The 17,382-nt window shown below is 39.5% G+C and overlaps 1 protein-coding gene across 7 annotated transcripts in view; it reads right to left on the bottom strand.

The window, feature by feature from the left end:
- Window positions 1-3,359: 3,359 nt before the first annotated feature.
- The window catches only part of DCAF6 (DDB1 and CUL4 associated factor 6), a 77,728-nt gene continuing 63,705 nt past the window's right edge, over window positions 3,360-17,382 (bottom strand). For all 7 annotated transcript variants that reach the window (XM_042037941.1, XM_042037943.1, XM_042037942.1 and 4 more), the window contains 5 exons: window positions 13,494-13,632; window positions 9,546-9,702; window positions 7,926-8,014; window positions 5,309-5,414; window positions 3,360-3,807 (listed from right to left, as the gene is read on the bottom strand). In XM_042037941.1, coding sequence (XP_041893875.1) covers window positions 3,743-3,807; window positions 5,309-5,414; window positions 7,926-8,014; window positions 9,546-9,702; window positions 13,494-13,632 — 556 coding nt within the window. In that variant the 3' untranslated portion in view covers window positions 3,360-3,742. The remainder of the gene's footprint in view (window positions 3,808-5,308; window positions 5,415-7,925; window positions 8,015-9,545; window positions 9,703-13,493; window positions 13,633-17,382) is intronic.

Below are 17,382 nucleotides of genomic sequence, written 5' to 3'. Positions count from 1 at the left end.
ATTTCACCCCACACTTCAAAGACTCGTTCAGTCTGTGTTTGGGCAGAGCAGTGACCTCACACGTGCCTCTTGTGTCTTGTGCCTCTCATTCCCTGTCCTTCAGCTGAGGCTTTTGGAGTTGGCCTCTTGTCTGTGTGTGACTGCATCAGGAGGAATATGGGCTGGGACCCAACTGCTGCTAACTGTACCTCATTTTTCAACAGTGCTGCCAGCTCTGCCCACAGAACAGGACTATTCCCAAGGATTCTTTGTGACAGCCTGAGCCTCAGAGACTGAGCCTGGCTCAGTGGGATCTTTCCAAAAAGAAGTGGCTTTGTAGAATGAGCACTCAGCTCTCCCAGGCAGCCCCTCTGAACATTTCCATCCCTTGCACACAAGCACACATACTCAGTGGTTATCTTGTTGGTGCAAGGCCAGTGAAACCCCTATTGAACATTTACTTCTGCAATTTCTTCCTCAAAAATATCCTTCACAAAAGTGACACCTGAACCTCGCTCTTCCCAGCACACAAGCACCGACAGTGCTCAAGCGCACGCGCAATCCTCAGTCCACACAGCAGGAGAAGGTGTTCCCTGTATCCTTATCACCATCCTGTCCATCAAATTTGGGATATTATTAGAAAATAAACATTTTGGATATCTCTTTAAACATCCAGCTAAATCATCTGGTCATTTGATGCTCAACAGGAGCATTGAGGTCTGTAGCTTGTTGGTCTTTCCCTCCCACCGGCTCGCTGCGAAGGAAGGATGGTGGTCTCCAGTACGGTGTCACCATGGCAGGAACTGAGCCAGGGCGCCGTCCCCATCCCGGATTTTTGCATCCTGCGGGTGCACACGGGACACGCTTGTACCAGCGCAGCAGGAACGGGGCACTAGAGGGAGCTCCGGCAGCACTGCCCACCTCCGAGCCCCAGGCTGGAACCGGACCCTGAGCACAAGATTGGCAGCTGAACTTGGGAGGCCTTGGGGTGGCTCATTACTTCGATTAACTTCTGTGCACATTTGAATAACATTTTCAGATATCCTTTGGCTGCTACAAACTCTAGAATTACCAGCATCCCCCCTTCTGCCGACAGCTCCTATTAGTGTATGGTTCTAGGAACTGAGATTTAACCCATCACATAAATGTTAATTAAAAAAAACAACCCAAACACTATGGATTATCCTAGTTGTAGAAAAACTGCTCAAAAAGCTTCAGCAAAGTTTGAAAAATCTTCTAGATATTAAACTATTTCTCTTAGTGAGATTCAATCCTCCTTTTAATGAGTAAACCCGCAGCTACGCATCAGGAATTAAAGCTAATATTTAGCCTTTGAATAAATAAGAGACACTTTGGGAATAATGTGCCTGTTGGGGAACTCTGGAAAAAAAAGACAAGATTATTGCATTTGGCAGGATCTTTGCTGGCAATTCCTGTAACTAAAGCAAAAGTGGCAAAAGCAGCTTTTTTATTTTTAGAGAGACATCCACAGTGATTTAGTAAACCTCTCTGGGGAAGACAAAAGCTATCCTCTCCGTATATTTACTTGAGGAAGAATTCATTTTCAAGGCAAAAAATTAATAATTTCTAAGTAAGAAGAGTCAGGCTTCTGTAGAAACACCAGAGCTATTTTTGGAAGAAAATACCTCAAATATCATCTACAGAGAACCCAACTGCATCAAATATTGTGTTACTGTATTTCATTCACAAAATTGCTCAGGAGCCCCAGCAGTGGAGCAGACAACCCTACTTTATCTATGTACTAAATACCTTATATGTATTTCCTGTATAGTTCTTATAATCTAATGAGAGCAGAACCCCTGTTATAAAAATTCAAGGTTAATTTGCATGTGGTAAAAAAACACTGCTCAGTGCAGCGCTATGAACAGCGCTAAACCCCTGTGTTTCTCCCTTCCCAAACAGATCCACCACAAAGTCATAAAATATTCTTTCATTTCTTGCTGATCTAAACAGGCTTGACCAAAATGTTATCTCATGAGAAAAAACTAGTTATGCTCCCTTCTCCCACAGAAGAGCCACTTACTCCACCAGAAAAGACAGAGATCCATATTATCTGTCACTTTCACTCCATTTCCTTAACAAACAAGCATCTTACCTTGACATTTTCTACTCTCCCTTGTTGGTGTTAGATACTTTCTCAAACACTTAGCAGATCTCCATCCTCTGTTGCACCGACCTCCTCAGGATGTGAAGTCTCTTGGGTTTCACTGCACTCCAGTGTTTGAGGTCTCCATTCTTCTCAGCACCCTCTGCCTCCAAAAACTTCTTTGCCCAACAGTTATTTTCTCCTTTGCCAAATTCTCTTCACTGGATCACTTTCAATGCTTCTAATAATTTGCTCTTCCTCAGTGATTTTAACTTCTCCTTTAAAACAAACAAGGAGACCACCCAGCCACCCTTATCCATCTCCTCACACTTTTCCTCTCCCCTCATGTTATTCTTCCCTTGCCCAAGTATCTTCACTATTACTGCCAGCTGAGTTCCATATAATTGCCACTTCTCCTCCCTCACAAATTTCTCTTTATCTCTTTCAGTTGTTTTATTTTCCCTTCTCTCTCTGTTTCTGTGCTTTATATCCCTCCCCTGTGCCCCTTCAGCCTGCCTGCACTGTGAATCAGGACATCAGAATGTTGTGCTAATGTTCTTTTTTTATTTGGTGTGGGGAATTCCTTTTGTTGATGTAAGCAAAGTTTGTGAAGCTTGTGTGATGCATGTGTATTTTAATGTCAACAGGGTAATGAAGGCTTCAGTACCCTCATACCCCTGATTTAGAATTCTTCCCAGCATTCTGTATTCCCAGTGGAGCCTCTCAGCATCTGCCATCCTTGGCAAGAACTGCCACTGAGCAAACAGCTCTTCCCACTGCTCCACCTTCCTTCCTTCACTTTCTCTTACCCATTGCCATCCGAAAATTTATGGAGGAAGGGTAAAGCCCATAAAACAGACTGAAGAGCCTTCCCAAATAATTACAGCTAGGAAACAATGTACAGGAATTTTCAAATTAATGTTCCCCAAATCCAGTGGAAATTAAGATGTATCTGCTGCTGTTGCAAAGAAGGCAAACTCACAGATGTATCCAGGAAAGACAACTGTTTCACCAGCATTACAGACCCAAGCGCAGAGAATGGGAAGTGGCACCCTACAGCTGAGGGAGAGAGAATTTTTGCCTACATTTGGGTTTCCTGTGGAAAAGCAAGAACTAAGAGATGGAGGGGTCTCAAAATCCCCAGCGCTCACTGCAAGAAATAATTGTATTTGTCACTTCACAAACATTGTAAGAAATTATGCAAATACTGCAAAGGCAGCAAATGGTTGTAGTTACAAGGTGATAATGGCTGCACAAGGAAAAACCACAGAACTACTTAAAACAACCAAATCTTTTAATTAGAAAGCAACAAACATGCAAACAGCAGGTATAGAAATTTATTTGAACCAACGTTTTTACTATAATGAAAGTTACTTTAAAACATTGATCCAAGCTCTCACATTTGCTGTTTAGGGAAAATATTGCACTTGGCATCTTCTAGCACCCCTCATACATGGCAAAACATTTTAAAAACATTTTTGCTTATTTTAACTTGCACACTCTCCCCAAGTCATGCACACAGTCATTCAAAAAACCAAAAGGTTAGGTTATCCAAAAGCAATACCTCAGAATTGCACTAAAGCTCTGTAAGGAAAAATATAATTAATGTCTTATACAAATTTCATTGACCTCCAGGTGCTCACACACAACTGGTGGTTACTCTTCATCTTCGTTTTCGTTCTCCTGGCCAGATCCTTCTGATCTGTCACCTTCCAATCGGTCTGCAAAACACAGATTTAGTAAAGAGAACTTGCAAAGTTTTCTTTTTCTGGTAAATATTTATAACATGCTGTCTCCCTGGGCTATTACACAATGGGAAATGGCTGTGGGTTTTACGGTAGAAGAAAGTCTGTGTGGACTGACAGCAGAGAGTGGGTAGAAATCTTACCACAAGAAAGGAGAAAAGGAGAAATGCCCTAAAGGATTTCCAGGCATGAAAGCAAACTCTGTGTACAAAAGGAAAAACCTTGTAGCTGCTGACTGGCTGTCAGCACAGAAAAGATGAATGCAAGCCTAACGTTAAACTGAGATGGTAACTACAAGGGACAGAAGTGCTGTGCTGGGGAGCTGAAGCTACAATAGCTACAGTTAGAAATTTGAATAGTCCAGAAACTGGGCTGTCACTTCACTGCCTGTCACTTCAATACATCAGGAAAAGTGCCTTTTGATGTAAATATTTAGAGAAAGGCAAATACAGAAATGTGTGAGGGAACATGACTGGCTCAAGATCAATCACTCAAGCAACATGCAGTCAGGTTAAGAAACTCTCCACCCAGCCGTAACAGATTTTTGCTGAAATTGTTGTTAACTCAAGTGTTGGGCAGTTCTTCTAGTATTTCATTCAAAAGAGATAAATGACAACTGAAGGAAACACATGGAGGTGTAGCACTGAGCTGGACACACAGCACCCTCCTGGCTCCCAGCACTCACAGAGCAGCCAGAGGTGAGAGAGGAGCAGCAGCTGCCACCAGGCACAGCTTCCTTCCCACCTCACCACTGCAAGCCACTGCTCTGCTCAGCCAGAGTCCCCATATTCAGTATCTCCAGTCACTTTCACCTTCCTCCACAGGTCTGTTAGGTTTTTGCCCCATGTGCCATGCCAGTCTCCCAAAACACCGTCTCCTTGCTTCCTACACAGTGTGTGATGTCTCTCCACTGTCCTCCATCCTCAGGGTCAATCCACTGCATTCAACCTCTCCAGCACCAACATCCAGTTCCCAGTGATGATTCCTCCATGCAACCCTCTTTTCACCAGTTTCAGCCTCATGGGAACTGGAGGGACATCCTGCTGCCCTAGGAACAGCTGCCAGCAGCCTCAGCAATAACCTCCTACAGTCCTGTATCTTCACACCCTCCTTAACCCCACACAACTCCAAGCCCACAATCACAGTCAGTTTATCTTACAACTCATTCCAGTCCTCCCCAATAGTTTTCCCATCACACAGCACTCAAAGATCATTCCTGAAGAGAGTATTTTTCAACATCTAAAAATACATGTTGCTCTTTGTTTTGAGACAAAAAATAACAGCTGCAAAGATGTTGCAAGTCTCACGCCAAAGAAGCAATTCCTAAGTACTTCTATTAAGAAAACCTTGAACAACCCTTGAATCTTCTCACCAACCCCAAGTACAGCCATGGGCAGCTGAAGGTCTTGATGATTTCCCAATCCACCTGCTATTTCATAGACCAGTGTTGTGGAGAAGCTCTTCAGAAGTCTCTCACCTGCTCTTATATGATTCAACGAAGCCAACATTCGGAGCATGAAGGAAGCTGGAACAGTGATGGTGTTTCTGGTCTCTTCCAGCATTAGTTCATTACGAGTTATAACCTGGAGGCAGGGAAAGGAAAAAGCCAGCATCAGAAATGAACACAAAATTATACTGCATCAATATGGGCTTGTAGATACAAAGTTTCTATGCAAAAGTCATTTTATAGAGACCAAAATTACCATAAGGGAGCAATATTTTAATAATTGGTATTGAATACTGTTGTCTGTGGTAAGAAAAGTCAGACAGTGGACTCTGCCTGCAGGTATCCTGTTGTCTGTCTAAAGAATATTCTAGTAAGATCATGGTTCCATTGTCCACATGCATGGCAGATATTAAGACGAGTGACTAAGAAAAACTTTGGAAACCTTGCATGAAGTAAAGCAGATTGATGAGAGAAAGTGCTGTTTCCAGATGGCAACTGTTGTAGAGAACAGAGTTCTAGCACCAGTGCTGGCCAAGAATGTGGGAAGGAAAAGAGATGAGGTTACCCTCAACTCCTACCTTCATGCTGCTTGAAACTTCTGGAGAAAATCCAAGGAACACAAGCCATTTTCTATCCCACTTCAGGAAAACTCTTTAGCTCCATAATTCTTTGTAAACAGATCTACAGCTTGCTTCTAAATGACTTGAAAGAGCCAGATCCTACTGTCTCAGTTTCAAGGAAAAAAAAACCTGCTAATGAATACTTTTAGCTCTCTTCCCTCATTCCTTCCTCATGGTACTTCCTTGCCATTCTTCTTCCCATAAATTCTAATCCCACACTTGTCTCAGCTTGTCTAAGCTTGTCTCAGCTTTTAGCCTGTATTCTTTTGTTACCATTAAGGACAAAAATTTTTTTAGGTGGAGACAAGTTCCGACCATTTTTCAATCTTTGCTCCCAGATCAGCTGCTGTAAGACAGGAAAATAATGTAATTCTTGCTCTTCCTGAGACTCTTCAAGCCTGTTCCTCTTGTGAGGAACATGTTGTTGCAAATGTTTGCAGTGCCCTTCTCCCTTCCCAATCAAAGCACCTCTTTTCTGTCGTTCTCACCTGTTTGCCAGGCTGATCACTCCCTAACAGAAGCAAACTGAGAAGGCAGCAGGCTGCTGTTTATTCCTCTTTCACCCCCTATTTCTCCAGTGCATCATCAGTAACATCCCCTGACAACCTGCTGCTGAGGATTTCTCTCTATTCAGAGGTTTGTTCTCATCCTCACTGTCTTTTCCTACTCACTAAGGTCATGGCCTCTCTCAATTTTAAATGCAGTTCTATATCTATATGGAACTTGCCTCAAACACTGTTTTCTCCCCAGACCTTCCCCCTTCTATGGAAAATTCAGTTTAGGTATGTTGGACACTTACTCCAGCCAAACTTAACATGGTGAAAACTATTTTATTGCTATGAACATCTCCTGTCCTCTACACAGGTATTCCAATAAAGGGATTAAATTAAGAAAGAAAAAACATGTAAAATTACAAACCGCACTGCAGTCAATTCTTCTGAAAGTTCTACATTTTTTATCAAAGAAAACATAACTCAATATCTAAATCATTTCTAATCATTAGAAATAAAGTGAGAGAACTAAAGTACGATAATTACTTTTACCACACATTTATGGTTAGAAATACTTCTAAACCCCAAAGGCTCCAAAACATGTCACGACTAAAGCTGTCACACAATATGCAAAGAAGTGTCACTTCGCTCAGTGCTAAAAAAATGGGAAAGGTTCAAAACTCACAAGTGGATGGTTTGGGGTTTTTTCAAGGGATGTGGGGTGGTGGCTAAGGGTTGTGGGTTTCTGTTTGTTTAAAATATATTTAGCGCTACTAAAGAGAAAGAATGATTAAAAACCACCCAGTGTACTATATCTGTGCTGCCCAAGAGACTTCACCAAAAAAATCCCCCAAAGTGACCACCCCACAACCCAATCTGTCCTACAGCATTGCTTACAGAACACCATATAACATTTTGATACATTATATTATGTGATTCACTCAAATATGATTATTCAGCAGTCAGCTATATGGTCACCCCAGGCCAGTTGCTGTATCCAGTTATTGCTCTGAGGGCAACATGGAAATAATGAGTTACATAACTTCACGTTGGACTTTTATAAACTGATTGGGCTTCCAATGTTTGCTTTATTCCATGAAGTTCCCATTTGCAATCTTAACTCCCTTTTATGCCACTGAATATTTAATAGGATTGATTTTTGCACTCCCTGTTGTTCTGTATTATTTCCTTCAGTTTATTTCCTTCACTCTTCCTGTCATTTATTTGTTTAGAGACAAGCACTACATTCATTTATTAATTCCTGCCAGTTTTCCTTCAATATCTGAATGTTCACACTTCTTCCAACTCCTTTCATGTACATAATACCAGATCATGTTATATAATTTCTAGGAGAGCTGATGAAATGCAAAGTGCCAAGGATATGAAAGTCAGCTGTTCTGAAGGGCAGCTGTATATTTGTAGCTCATTTGTCGAACATTAAATAACTCTGCTAATTCAGTATCAGTAATTTGTACCAAAGGCTTTCACAGAATTAAAGATACAACATTACCATGAAAAAGGAGGAAAGGTTCTTACCTCATCTGCCAGTTTTCTGTTAAAAATCTTGGATTCTTCCAATGGCGACCAAATTTTTATATCATAATCAATACCCGAAGAGGCCAGAACTAGAAGTAAGTAAGAGTAATTCTAAATTAAATGTGTTATGTGTTTATTGGTATTTTCTGCCCTTAAATGGAAGAAAAATACTTCACTTGAAGCATTTATTTGCAAATGTCGAATCTCATGCTGAACAGAGCTTGTAATTACCAAGCCTCCACATGAGATCTGCACTATAGATTGTATGGTTTTGAATCTATCAATATATATATATGAAGAAAACAAATGCAAGCATCAACAGTCTCCTGTTTAAAATATGAAAAAATCACCAGAATATACAAAAGATAGAAGCAGAAAGTAAGAGCAAACCCAGCCACTACTAATACATTTCTGCTGGTAAATAGATGCATTAATAACAAAGCTTTCGGATTTGTAGAGCCAGGTAAAAAGACAGAACCAAGATAATTTCAAATGTACATTTGATTATTTCAGTGAATTTCATGTAAATTTATTTGATATTTAAGTATAAAGATGCAATGGATGCTGTTATAAGTAAGGTATGAAAAATGTGAAAAGTCGCAGAACATTCTCTAGATCATTGCACAAAAACCACTACAGGAATTAAACTTCCACAGAAAGGTCTCAGTAACTGGGAAACTGAACAAGATCAACTGTCCTACAAGGAGGATGAGCTCTCTTAATGACACTTCCAGAGTGTGACAGGGAGACAGTCACACTCCAACAAGAAACCAGCAAAGCTACAGGGCACTTTGAAATGTGCTTCCAAAGGGAGTATATAACTCAGGACATTTACAGGAACTCAATTTCAGTAAAAAATTTACAAGTTCAAGGCTTACCCTATGTAGGACAGTATTCCATGTTTCTCCAAACTGTTAGAAAAACCCCCAGCCTCTTCTGATATTCTGTTACAGCTTTACTTGCTAATTTACTAAGAGCTATTACTATACAGCCATATAAGCTGTGAAAAAAGAAGTAACACAAATACTTTCTCTGACTGTGTCAGAAGCTGCAGGATGGGTCAGATTTTCCAGCTACATGCAATTCCTTCTACTACTTTGGTCCATCTTTTCTCTGAAGGTTTTCCTCTAAATACAAATAGAATTTCTATGAATTTCGTTAATTCTTCTAATCTCACAATGCCAGTGAGAGGGAGACACCCACTTCACTCCATTTTTTTGAACAGGGCCAAGCAGAGACCAGATTCCAATATAATTTCCCAAGTATTGCTGGCATTTCAGCAACCCCATGTGTCCCTCATTAGTGTAATGGAAAACATTTTCTGTGTTGAGGGCAGAAAAAATTTGAGATTCTTCTTATTACATCTGACAATACTTCTATAAATTCTATGTCAGGAGTAATTTGATTTCAATAAATTTTTGAGTAAGGAGGGATTTAAGGGCCAAAGGTCATTAGTAAGAGGCAAAATTAAAAGTAGTATTATCTGAGTTACATGGAGAAACATGAACAATAGTTCATTAATCATTGCAATGCTCTGTTGAGACAGAGTTTAAGACTGAGCTTTAAAATGCTCTAGTGCAGATAAGCTGGACATGCAGAGTGTCAGAATGCTGCTCTTACTGGGGTCAAAGGGGTGAGGCTGCAGACAGTTCACCACGTGGTTGTCAGCCTCCAGCAGCATGAGGTGCTCAGCAGTGTGGCGGTCCCAGATGAAAATGTGGCCGCAGTCTGAACCACTCATGACAAAGTTGGATCCCCAGAAGTTGGCTTCCTTTATCTGCAAGAAAAATAAAACTTTTTAAGACCCAGCCAGTGAAAACCCCATCAAAGATTACACTCCTGCGTCTGCAATAACACTGCTGCTGAAGGAAGAGCTCTGCCCATGGAGAAACAACATTTAAGACATTTTAAAGGAAACATTTAAAGAAGAATGATTAAAAAAACTTAAAGTTTTAGATTTCAGAGCAAAGTAGCTGCTAACAGGAAAAAAAAAGAGAGGAGTTGGGGCAGACTGAGCAGTTTGAAAACAAATGTCAGCAGATCTGTCACTTTCTAAAGTGACAGGTACGATACTGCAGACAGGGGTATGCAAAGGAGTTTCTAGGAAGAGTTTGGCTAAATTAAGAGTGTGTGACAGGCTAATGCCTGGGGAGGATTTTCCATTTTCAGAGAAAGAGGAGACAAGACAGAAGCTTATGAAAACTTGGGGGTGGGAATTAACGAAATCAAAAACTTAGGAATTTTTTTCTCCCCCCTCGCTATAATAAATGAGATAAAAATTAAGACCTCTTAGCCCAATGCCAAAATTAAGTTACAAATCACTGAACAAATGCAGGCATCCAGGTAGAAATGACCCGTCAGCTTCACCTATTACAGCAAGAGTACATGAAAGTGCCTCCCAGTCACAAAATGTGGTATTGTATTATTAGAACAGTAAGTATTATAAGTATTATCAGAACTATGTTATTATCTGATAATAATTTAGGCACATTAGCTGTATTTTGGTATGGATTCATAATTTATTTCTTACATTAAATATACTGTTAGTATTTCTTGTATATTATTTATAAACCATTCTATGTGTGGTGAATGTATTATCTGTTCATTGTGCATTTACTAATTCAGTGGGAAAACAGAAGCAGTTTTGGAACTGACTGCAGCTGAAGCATTCTGTCCCATGAAACAGAGCAGCAGAGAAATGATCAATACTGCAGGCCAAGAGAAATGGTAGTAGGATCAGATATCCATTTCCTTGAAATATAATGTTGATACTATGCTACACGTGCTACTTTCAAGATACCCTAATGATTACAGCCTGAAAGAATGTGCCTTATTCAATTTCTGAGCCAAAAAAAGCCATCCTAAAATACTTTTTTTCCAAGAAGCAACCATTAGGTTTCCTAAATGTAGAATATTCTTTCCATGCCAAGGCCCCCCCCTCTTGCCTTCCCTTCCTATAAAGTTGTAACCCAAATGATGTCAAACAATTAGTCTGAACAAACAAGAGCAGGTCACTTCCTTCACTAAAGGTAAGAACCTTCTTCAGAAATCACTTCTGATTTTACTCAGAGTAGGACCTCAAAATAACCATGATATAAATTTGCTGTCCTGTGTCCTCTACAGGTCTGATGGGGTGGCAGAGGGAGAAGGGACACTGCTTCAACAACAGTCAGAAAACTCAGTCACGAGATGTGAGCTGAGAGCTCCACAATAGTCTGGTGTTTGTGCTGCAGGAAAAAGCCTGGAAGGTTGAAGTGTAGATGTAGAATTATTTTTTTGAGAGTCAGCAGTACGTCTTACAAACTCTCTTAACTGACAAACACTGGGCAAGAGAGGTACCTGTGCAAGCAGGAGTTTGCTGTGCAGCAGCTTGCAGAGTTCACACAGAGCATTTCCACTGCTGCAAGTTCAGTTTGGCATTTAAGAGGAACTCCAGCATTAGGGACAGAATTTTGAGTTTGAGACTATTTATGCAGAATCCTACTGTGAATTATTTTCCAAGTAAGGCTCTAAAGAGGGCCATGGCTATATCCTTCTCTTTCTTTCTGCACACTTCCCTCAGAAAATGCCTGAAGAGAAGGGCAGAGACGCTGCCTTGCTCTGTGCTTTGCCTCAGCTACCTTGATACAGACTCCTATTGGAAAGTCGAACCCTTAGTGCTGTTAGAAATATGTGCTTTATTTCCAGCCTAAGTATGCCCAGTTTTAAATTTCAGGCTCAGTAGATCTTTGTCTATAGAGTATGTCCCAATGACTGCTGTCAAGGCAATAAAATCATCCTGATGTATCTAAAAATAAGCTGCATTCCTGAGTTCTCTAATGAATTCCAATATATTAATCTTTCAGCAGCTTTTGTCTTATAGCTCCTCTTAATATATATTTTCATTATCCTGTTACATCTAGATTATGCCCAATAATAAAAATCTTTTAATTTTATATCTTAATTTTCAATGATTACCTCTTCCTGTTTCCTTTGTATTCTCTTACTCATACTTCTCAATACTCGTAAAATCTAATTTTAGCACCACAGAAATTCACATTTTAAAATTTCAGTTTTCAAACTCACTTCTGTATGTAAACACAACTTATGCCATTTATCATTTACACTCAGACATTCCACTGAAGAAGTTTCTAAAAGTCATTGTTTTAAAAGCGAAACTATGAAAAATCTAAGATTGCCAAATTAAGTCCTCAAAAGTAAGGAAGAACCAGAATTACACCATTTGCCTGCATAATCTTAATTTTATATATATATATATATATATACACAGAAAAATTATATCCATCCATCCATAAAAATGGTTCATGTAATTGACAACACAACTTCATCCCTGGGCTGCTCAGGTGTGTAGGAAATAAAGATTTTTTTAAGCTGTCTCCTTCACAAATTTGAAAGGGAAATATTATCAGCCCTTGCTTTCCAGGAATGAGGGTAGCACTCAGGTTGAAATGAAGTTTGCAACCATAGAGACCAACAGGGAAAATAAAATTACATTTTCTTTCATTCTGTGCATTCCTTGCCATAGATGCGTGTGTGAAACAAAAGCAAAGAGACCAACCCACATCCCCAAGAAACCAAACAACAAAGTTTGTTAAATAATCTATGTAATAACAGATATGCAGACAGAGACTGAATTAAGACTTAGATGAGCTCACTTTTAGTATCTCTTAACCACAAAGTGCTTGATGCCAGGACTTTTAAACTAACAAGGGTTTGAGCAATTAAAATTGATTTCTGAAATACAGTGCAAAACTCCTTGTCATAAATCAAGGTTTATTCTAAGCCCTGTTGTTTATGTAGACTGAAATATGTATTTAGTGAAGCATTTTTCCCAGTGTAATCAAAGCTATTCACACAAACCCTAGAAAATGGCTTTGGGGGTAAAGGGACTACTCCTCACATCAGCTGCAGAATAACACACCAGCAGCTACTTCTGCAAAATACACCTAAAACTCAGAACTTCATATCTTCAAAATATTGCAAAAAAGCAAAAGAAGAAATAGCAAGGAGAGCAACCTCTGTTTTTCATGCACCATTGCTTTACAAACACAGTGACTGCATTTTTCTTGAAATAGAGCATTTTGTGTGAAAAGGACAAGGCATCTAGTAGCTAAATTATAATTTAATAACCAGCACTGGTTCCTTTTTTAAATTCAGAGATGTCAAAGCTCTTCAAAACTATGATTTAATCCTCACTTTCCCTTCTGAGCTCTTCAAAGTTAAAGATTAAATAATAATTTTGAACAGCTTGGAAGGGAAACTGAGGATTAAATCCTAATTTGGAAGGTAGGCACATTTTATACCATTTAAGCTGAGAGAGAAAATGAAAAAGAAGAAAAATACCCCAAATTTTAAAGGATGTTGAGGGGAGTACTTAAATACCTTTCACAGTGACACGAGCCACACTAATTTTCGTTTTCATTTAGAGCCAATTCTGTGCCTTCCAAGTGATCACAGAAGCCAAAGAGCTTACAGTGCATCCCAGTACCCTTTTTGGCAAGCACAGCAAGGGGCAGCTGTGCTGAGTCCATAAAGCCCCACAGCCCCCAAAGCACACAGAGTCTGTACCATGGTCCGCGAGTTGCGGTGACCTTTATAAACCATCTTTATCAATGGGCGCCTGATATTCAGCGTTTCCAGCTCTTCCATCTCCTTCCTCTCCTTCCTCCTCCTGAAGAGCTCCTGGATGCGGGCGACAGCGGATCGTCTGTGAATTCCAGAGAGAACAGCACTGAGAGCCCCTTCCCAAACACTGCACGGGGCTCTCAAAGATCATCATTAGGCACTCCAATACATTCTCCATGAGTTTGAAACAGACATCAGCGTAATCCCAACTGTAAAATTACAGACTTGGGTTTTTTCCATCCCGGCTTACAACAAGAATAGCATGCAAGACAGTGGAATGTCAAGTGATGCCAGGTTTTATTCCCCCTCTGTAGAACAAACTTCAGCTGTTGGCAAAATTCACATGCTATTTTATTTTCATCCTCCATCCATATTGAGGTAGCAAAATTCTGAAGTAAAAAAAAAAATCTATGCCAGAATAGAACTTTTTAAATTTTAAAAAGCCATTAAGGATCTAACGTGTCTCTCAGTGTGATTTGGTTTTTCGTAAGTTTTGTCCAATTTATTTCTCTTCATTATTTCTCTATGACAAGACTCAAGATTTAGACAGCTTTTAAAAAGTTCCTACTAAGGCAAAAGATGATTTGAGATCAATTATTGGAGCAGCTATCCCATATGGTAGCAGTAAGGTTTACAGCTGGAGATTTCCTAAAACAACAGAGGAAAAAAAGCGCTAAATTATGTAATTTGTTTTGTGAATGTTTAATTCCAGGAACTTATTTTTTATTAATCTGTGACAAGACCTTGGTGTCAAAATTTTTCCTGTTTAGCTCTTCAGTTTGCAGATCCCTGTAATTCCAGCTATAACCAGACAGTCACATCCCGGTTCTTCTGTTATTCCTTCTCATCATTAGCTCTGAGGTTCTGAACACAGTCCAAGGGGAATATCACTCTCAAGAAGAAGCAGGTACAGATTTTAGCAGAATGCAAAGAGTGAAACTATTACGGCAATTTATATGATCCTAAAAAGTAAACTGATCCAGAACCTCACTACACTGCTGCCAGAAAGTAACCTGAATTTACTTTCAAGTCATGTTGTCCAGTGTTTTAGCCACTGATCCTGGAGACTCCAGCAACAAGTCCTCTACTCCAGAAAAAAACGCTACCAGATCTATCTCATAACTAATTCTCTCAGCCAGTGATCTGCCTAGATTTTTGTCTATTTTTTGCCATAGGAGAAAGTTGCACCAGAAAGTTAAGGTGAAATAAATGGTGTGCTACAGCTAAGCAAAGAAGGAAAAGGAATGTAAGTCATTAATACAAATTTATTTACTATAAAAACAAATAAACCAACAAACCACACACTGTTTTACTAAGACAGATCACCTAATACAGCTAAGCTTTTAAAATAAATTTTAATATTTTTTAGAGAAACCGGAAGAGATTTGAAACCACCAGCCAATAGATTCACTTAACAGTGTGCTATTTATTATAATACATTTCTTAGATGTTTGCCTAGCAAACAGCACCAGAAAAAGTAGACTGCTACTACTTCCTTGGTGAGAGTTTTCTATCCTTTCAACCCCTAGACAAGTTCCTGGTTCATCCTTTTTACACTACAGTAAATAAATACACTGTATTTTTTAGTTAGTCCTTACAATATGCTGAGTTTCAACTTTAATCAACAGATTTAAGAGGGTTCTGCACAACATCTTCATACAACAGAGGGGGGAAAAAAAAGAAGCCCAAGTTCTTTATCTACTGTGCTTTAAAGATCACTGAATTATGCTCCTCACCAGTTTACTTCTACATAAAGGAAAAAGGGTGGCATGCACATGATAGGCTGCATCAAGACACTTACAGAAACTTTAAACCATCACATGTGCATATTGGGGTTTTACTTGCTTTTAAAAAAGAAGTGGGGTTTGTGTGAGAAAGTTAAAGCACCTGTCATTTACTGTGATTGCTATTTGTAATTTTGGTGTGTTTCTTCACATTCATTAATCAAAGATGTGCAGTGAAGAGGCTGAGAAGTTAAACATCATTAGGGACTGACAGAGCAGTAGACTTGTCCAGCTGTTTCAGAAGGATTACTTGCTGGATAGCAGTAACAAGTCTTGGGATTAGAAGATGGTATTAAAGTAGCTGATTGGTAAAGCAAAGTAGTTTCTTGCATAATTTTTCATCCAAACATCTCTAGAAAAATTAATCTCCTCTCCATTCCCCTAGGCTGAAATATGTAGACATTACAAAAAAACCATCAATACTACTCAGCAGTCAGGATCATGCATTCTAAGATGAAAGCAGAAGCAGAGAAGCAACTTTTTGGGTAAAACTGTCTTTAAACTAAATGGAGCTCTGTATTTAACCTCCTGATTTTGGGCCTTATTTTAAAAGGAAAATGGATTTCTATTTAGTTATCTTGTGAAGTCGATGATTACCTTCACCAGGGAGAAGGCAGCCAAGCACGCAGCTCTAACTGTGATACTGTGATCAAGCCCTTAGCAACACCCTGCAGAAAGCAGGAACATGCCAGAGGCAAGTCTGCTCCAGTAAACATAAATATGAACCCAGTTTAATGACATTTCAGAACAAAGAACAGTACAGGAAAAAGGCTTCTCTGTGAGAGGTATGATAACTACAGATTTTCTATCCCTTTAAGTCATACACACACAAGAATTTTAAAATCTGACATTACTGTTTTCATTTGTATTTGTGATGAGCAATTCCTGTTTTTGCCGACACAAACACAGATAGCAGCCTCATCACTTGGAGCATCAGTGGGTACAGAAGTGTACTGTGCAATTTGAACTGTTCTGAGGTTCAGCTTGAGCTGAGCCTGGCTGAGAGCGGCTGCTTCCCTTCCAAACTGCTCTTCCAAGCACAAGATGTCAGACAATGGAATTTTTGCATGTTGTGTTGGCACTCCTCAGGCAGCCCCATCAATGGGTACAGTTCTAGGAAGGATTCACAGAGCACTGCTTTCCCCCTTACGATCAGCCAGGTTTGAAGTCTTCAAAGTTAATTGTTGCAATTTATTATCAAAAGTCCATTTAAATTAAGCCCAAGATGAATGGAGTAGGGATTCAGAAGTGAAGCCATATTTTTTTAGTTAAACATGGGTTCAAGCCAAGTAAACAAAAAAACCAAACCCACAAAAATCCCGTGATGCAAACTGATCCACAGCTATATATTATAAATGGAGAGAAATGGAAAATATGTATACACATAAGTCTTAAAATATCTAACTTGTCACATAGGGCATTTTCTGTATATTTAGAAGTTCTGAAGTGCAATGAGGATTTTTTAAAAACAAAATTCTGTACAATTTGCACAATTAAATAACCGGTTTGCTTGTTAAAGGATAATAATGTAGTGGCTGCCATAAAACTCATCTAAAAACCGAGATAAGCCTGCTTCTTCCAAACACCATTATCCCAGGCTAATAATGGTCAGTCTCCTGAGCTCAGCTGCAGCAGCTGGATGCAGAGCTCATGTCTCCCTGCTTCCTTGCTCCATCCCTCTTGTCTCAGCTCTGCCTTGAGTATTGAGCTCAGTATTGATTCCTTCACTACTAAGGATTTTTGTCACTCTTAAGTTTCCAAATGTACTCACACACAGACAAACATGGTCTCATTTTAATAGCAGACAGCTTTGGGCTGGAAGGGACCTTAAAGATCATCTCATGCCAAACCCCTGCCAGGGGCAGAGATATCTTCCACTGGACCAGGGCTGAGTACCACAAACCCTGATTCCTTCTCTTAAGCTCTTTCAAGTCAAGATCTTATGTTTTATTCCCTCTTGTTGCCATCTTCTCCTTTGAATTATTTTCCCTATCCGAAACAATTGCAGAGAACCTAAGGCTTATAACCATTAACTTAGATCTTATTTC

The sequence above is a fragment of the Corvus kubaryi genome, unplaced genomic scaffold, assembly GCF_017639235.1.
Source record: "Corvus kubaryi isolate FWS band 111438036 unplaced genomic scaffold, C.kubaryi_AGA036_p1.0 37391, whole genome shotgun sequence".
NCBI classification, from domain to species: Eukaryota; Metazoa; Chordata; class Aves; order Passeriformes; family Corvidae; genus Corvus; species Corvus kubaryi.
This window is presented reverse-complemented; position numbering and strand designations above follow the sequence as displayed.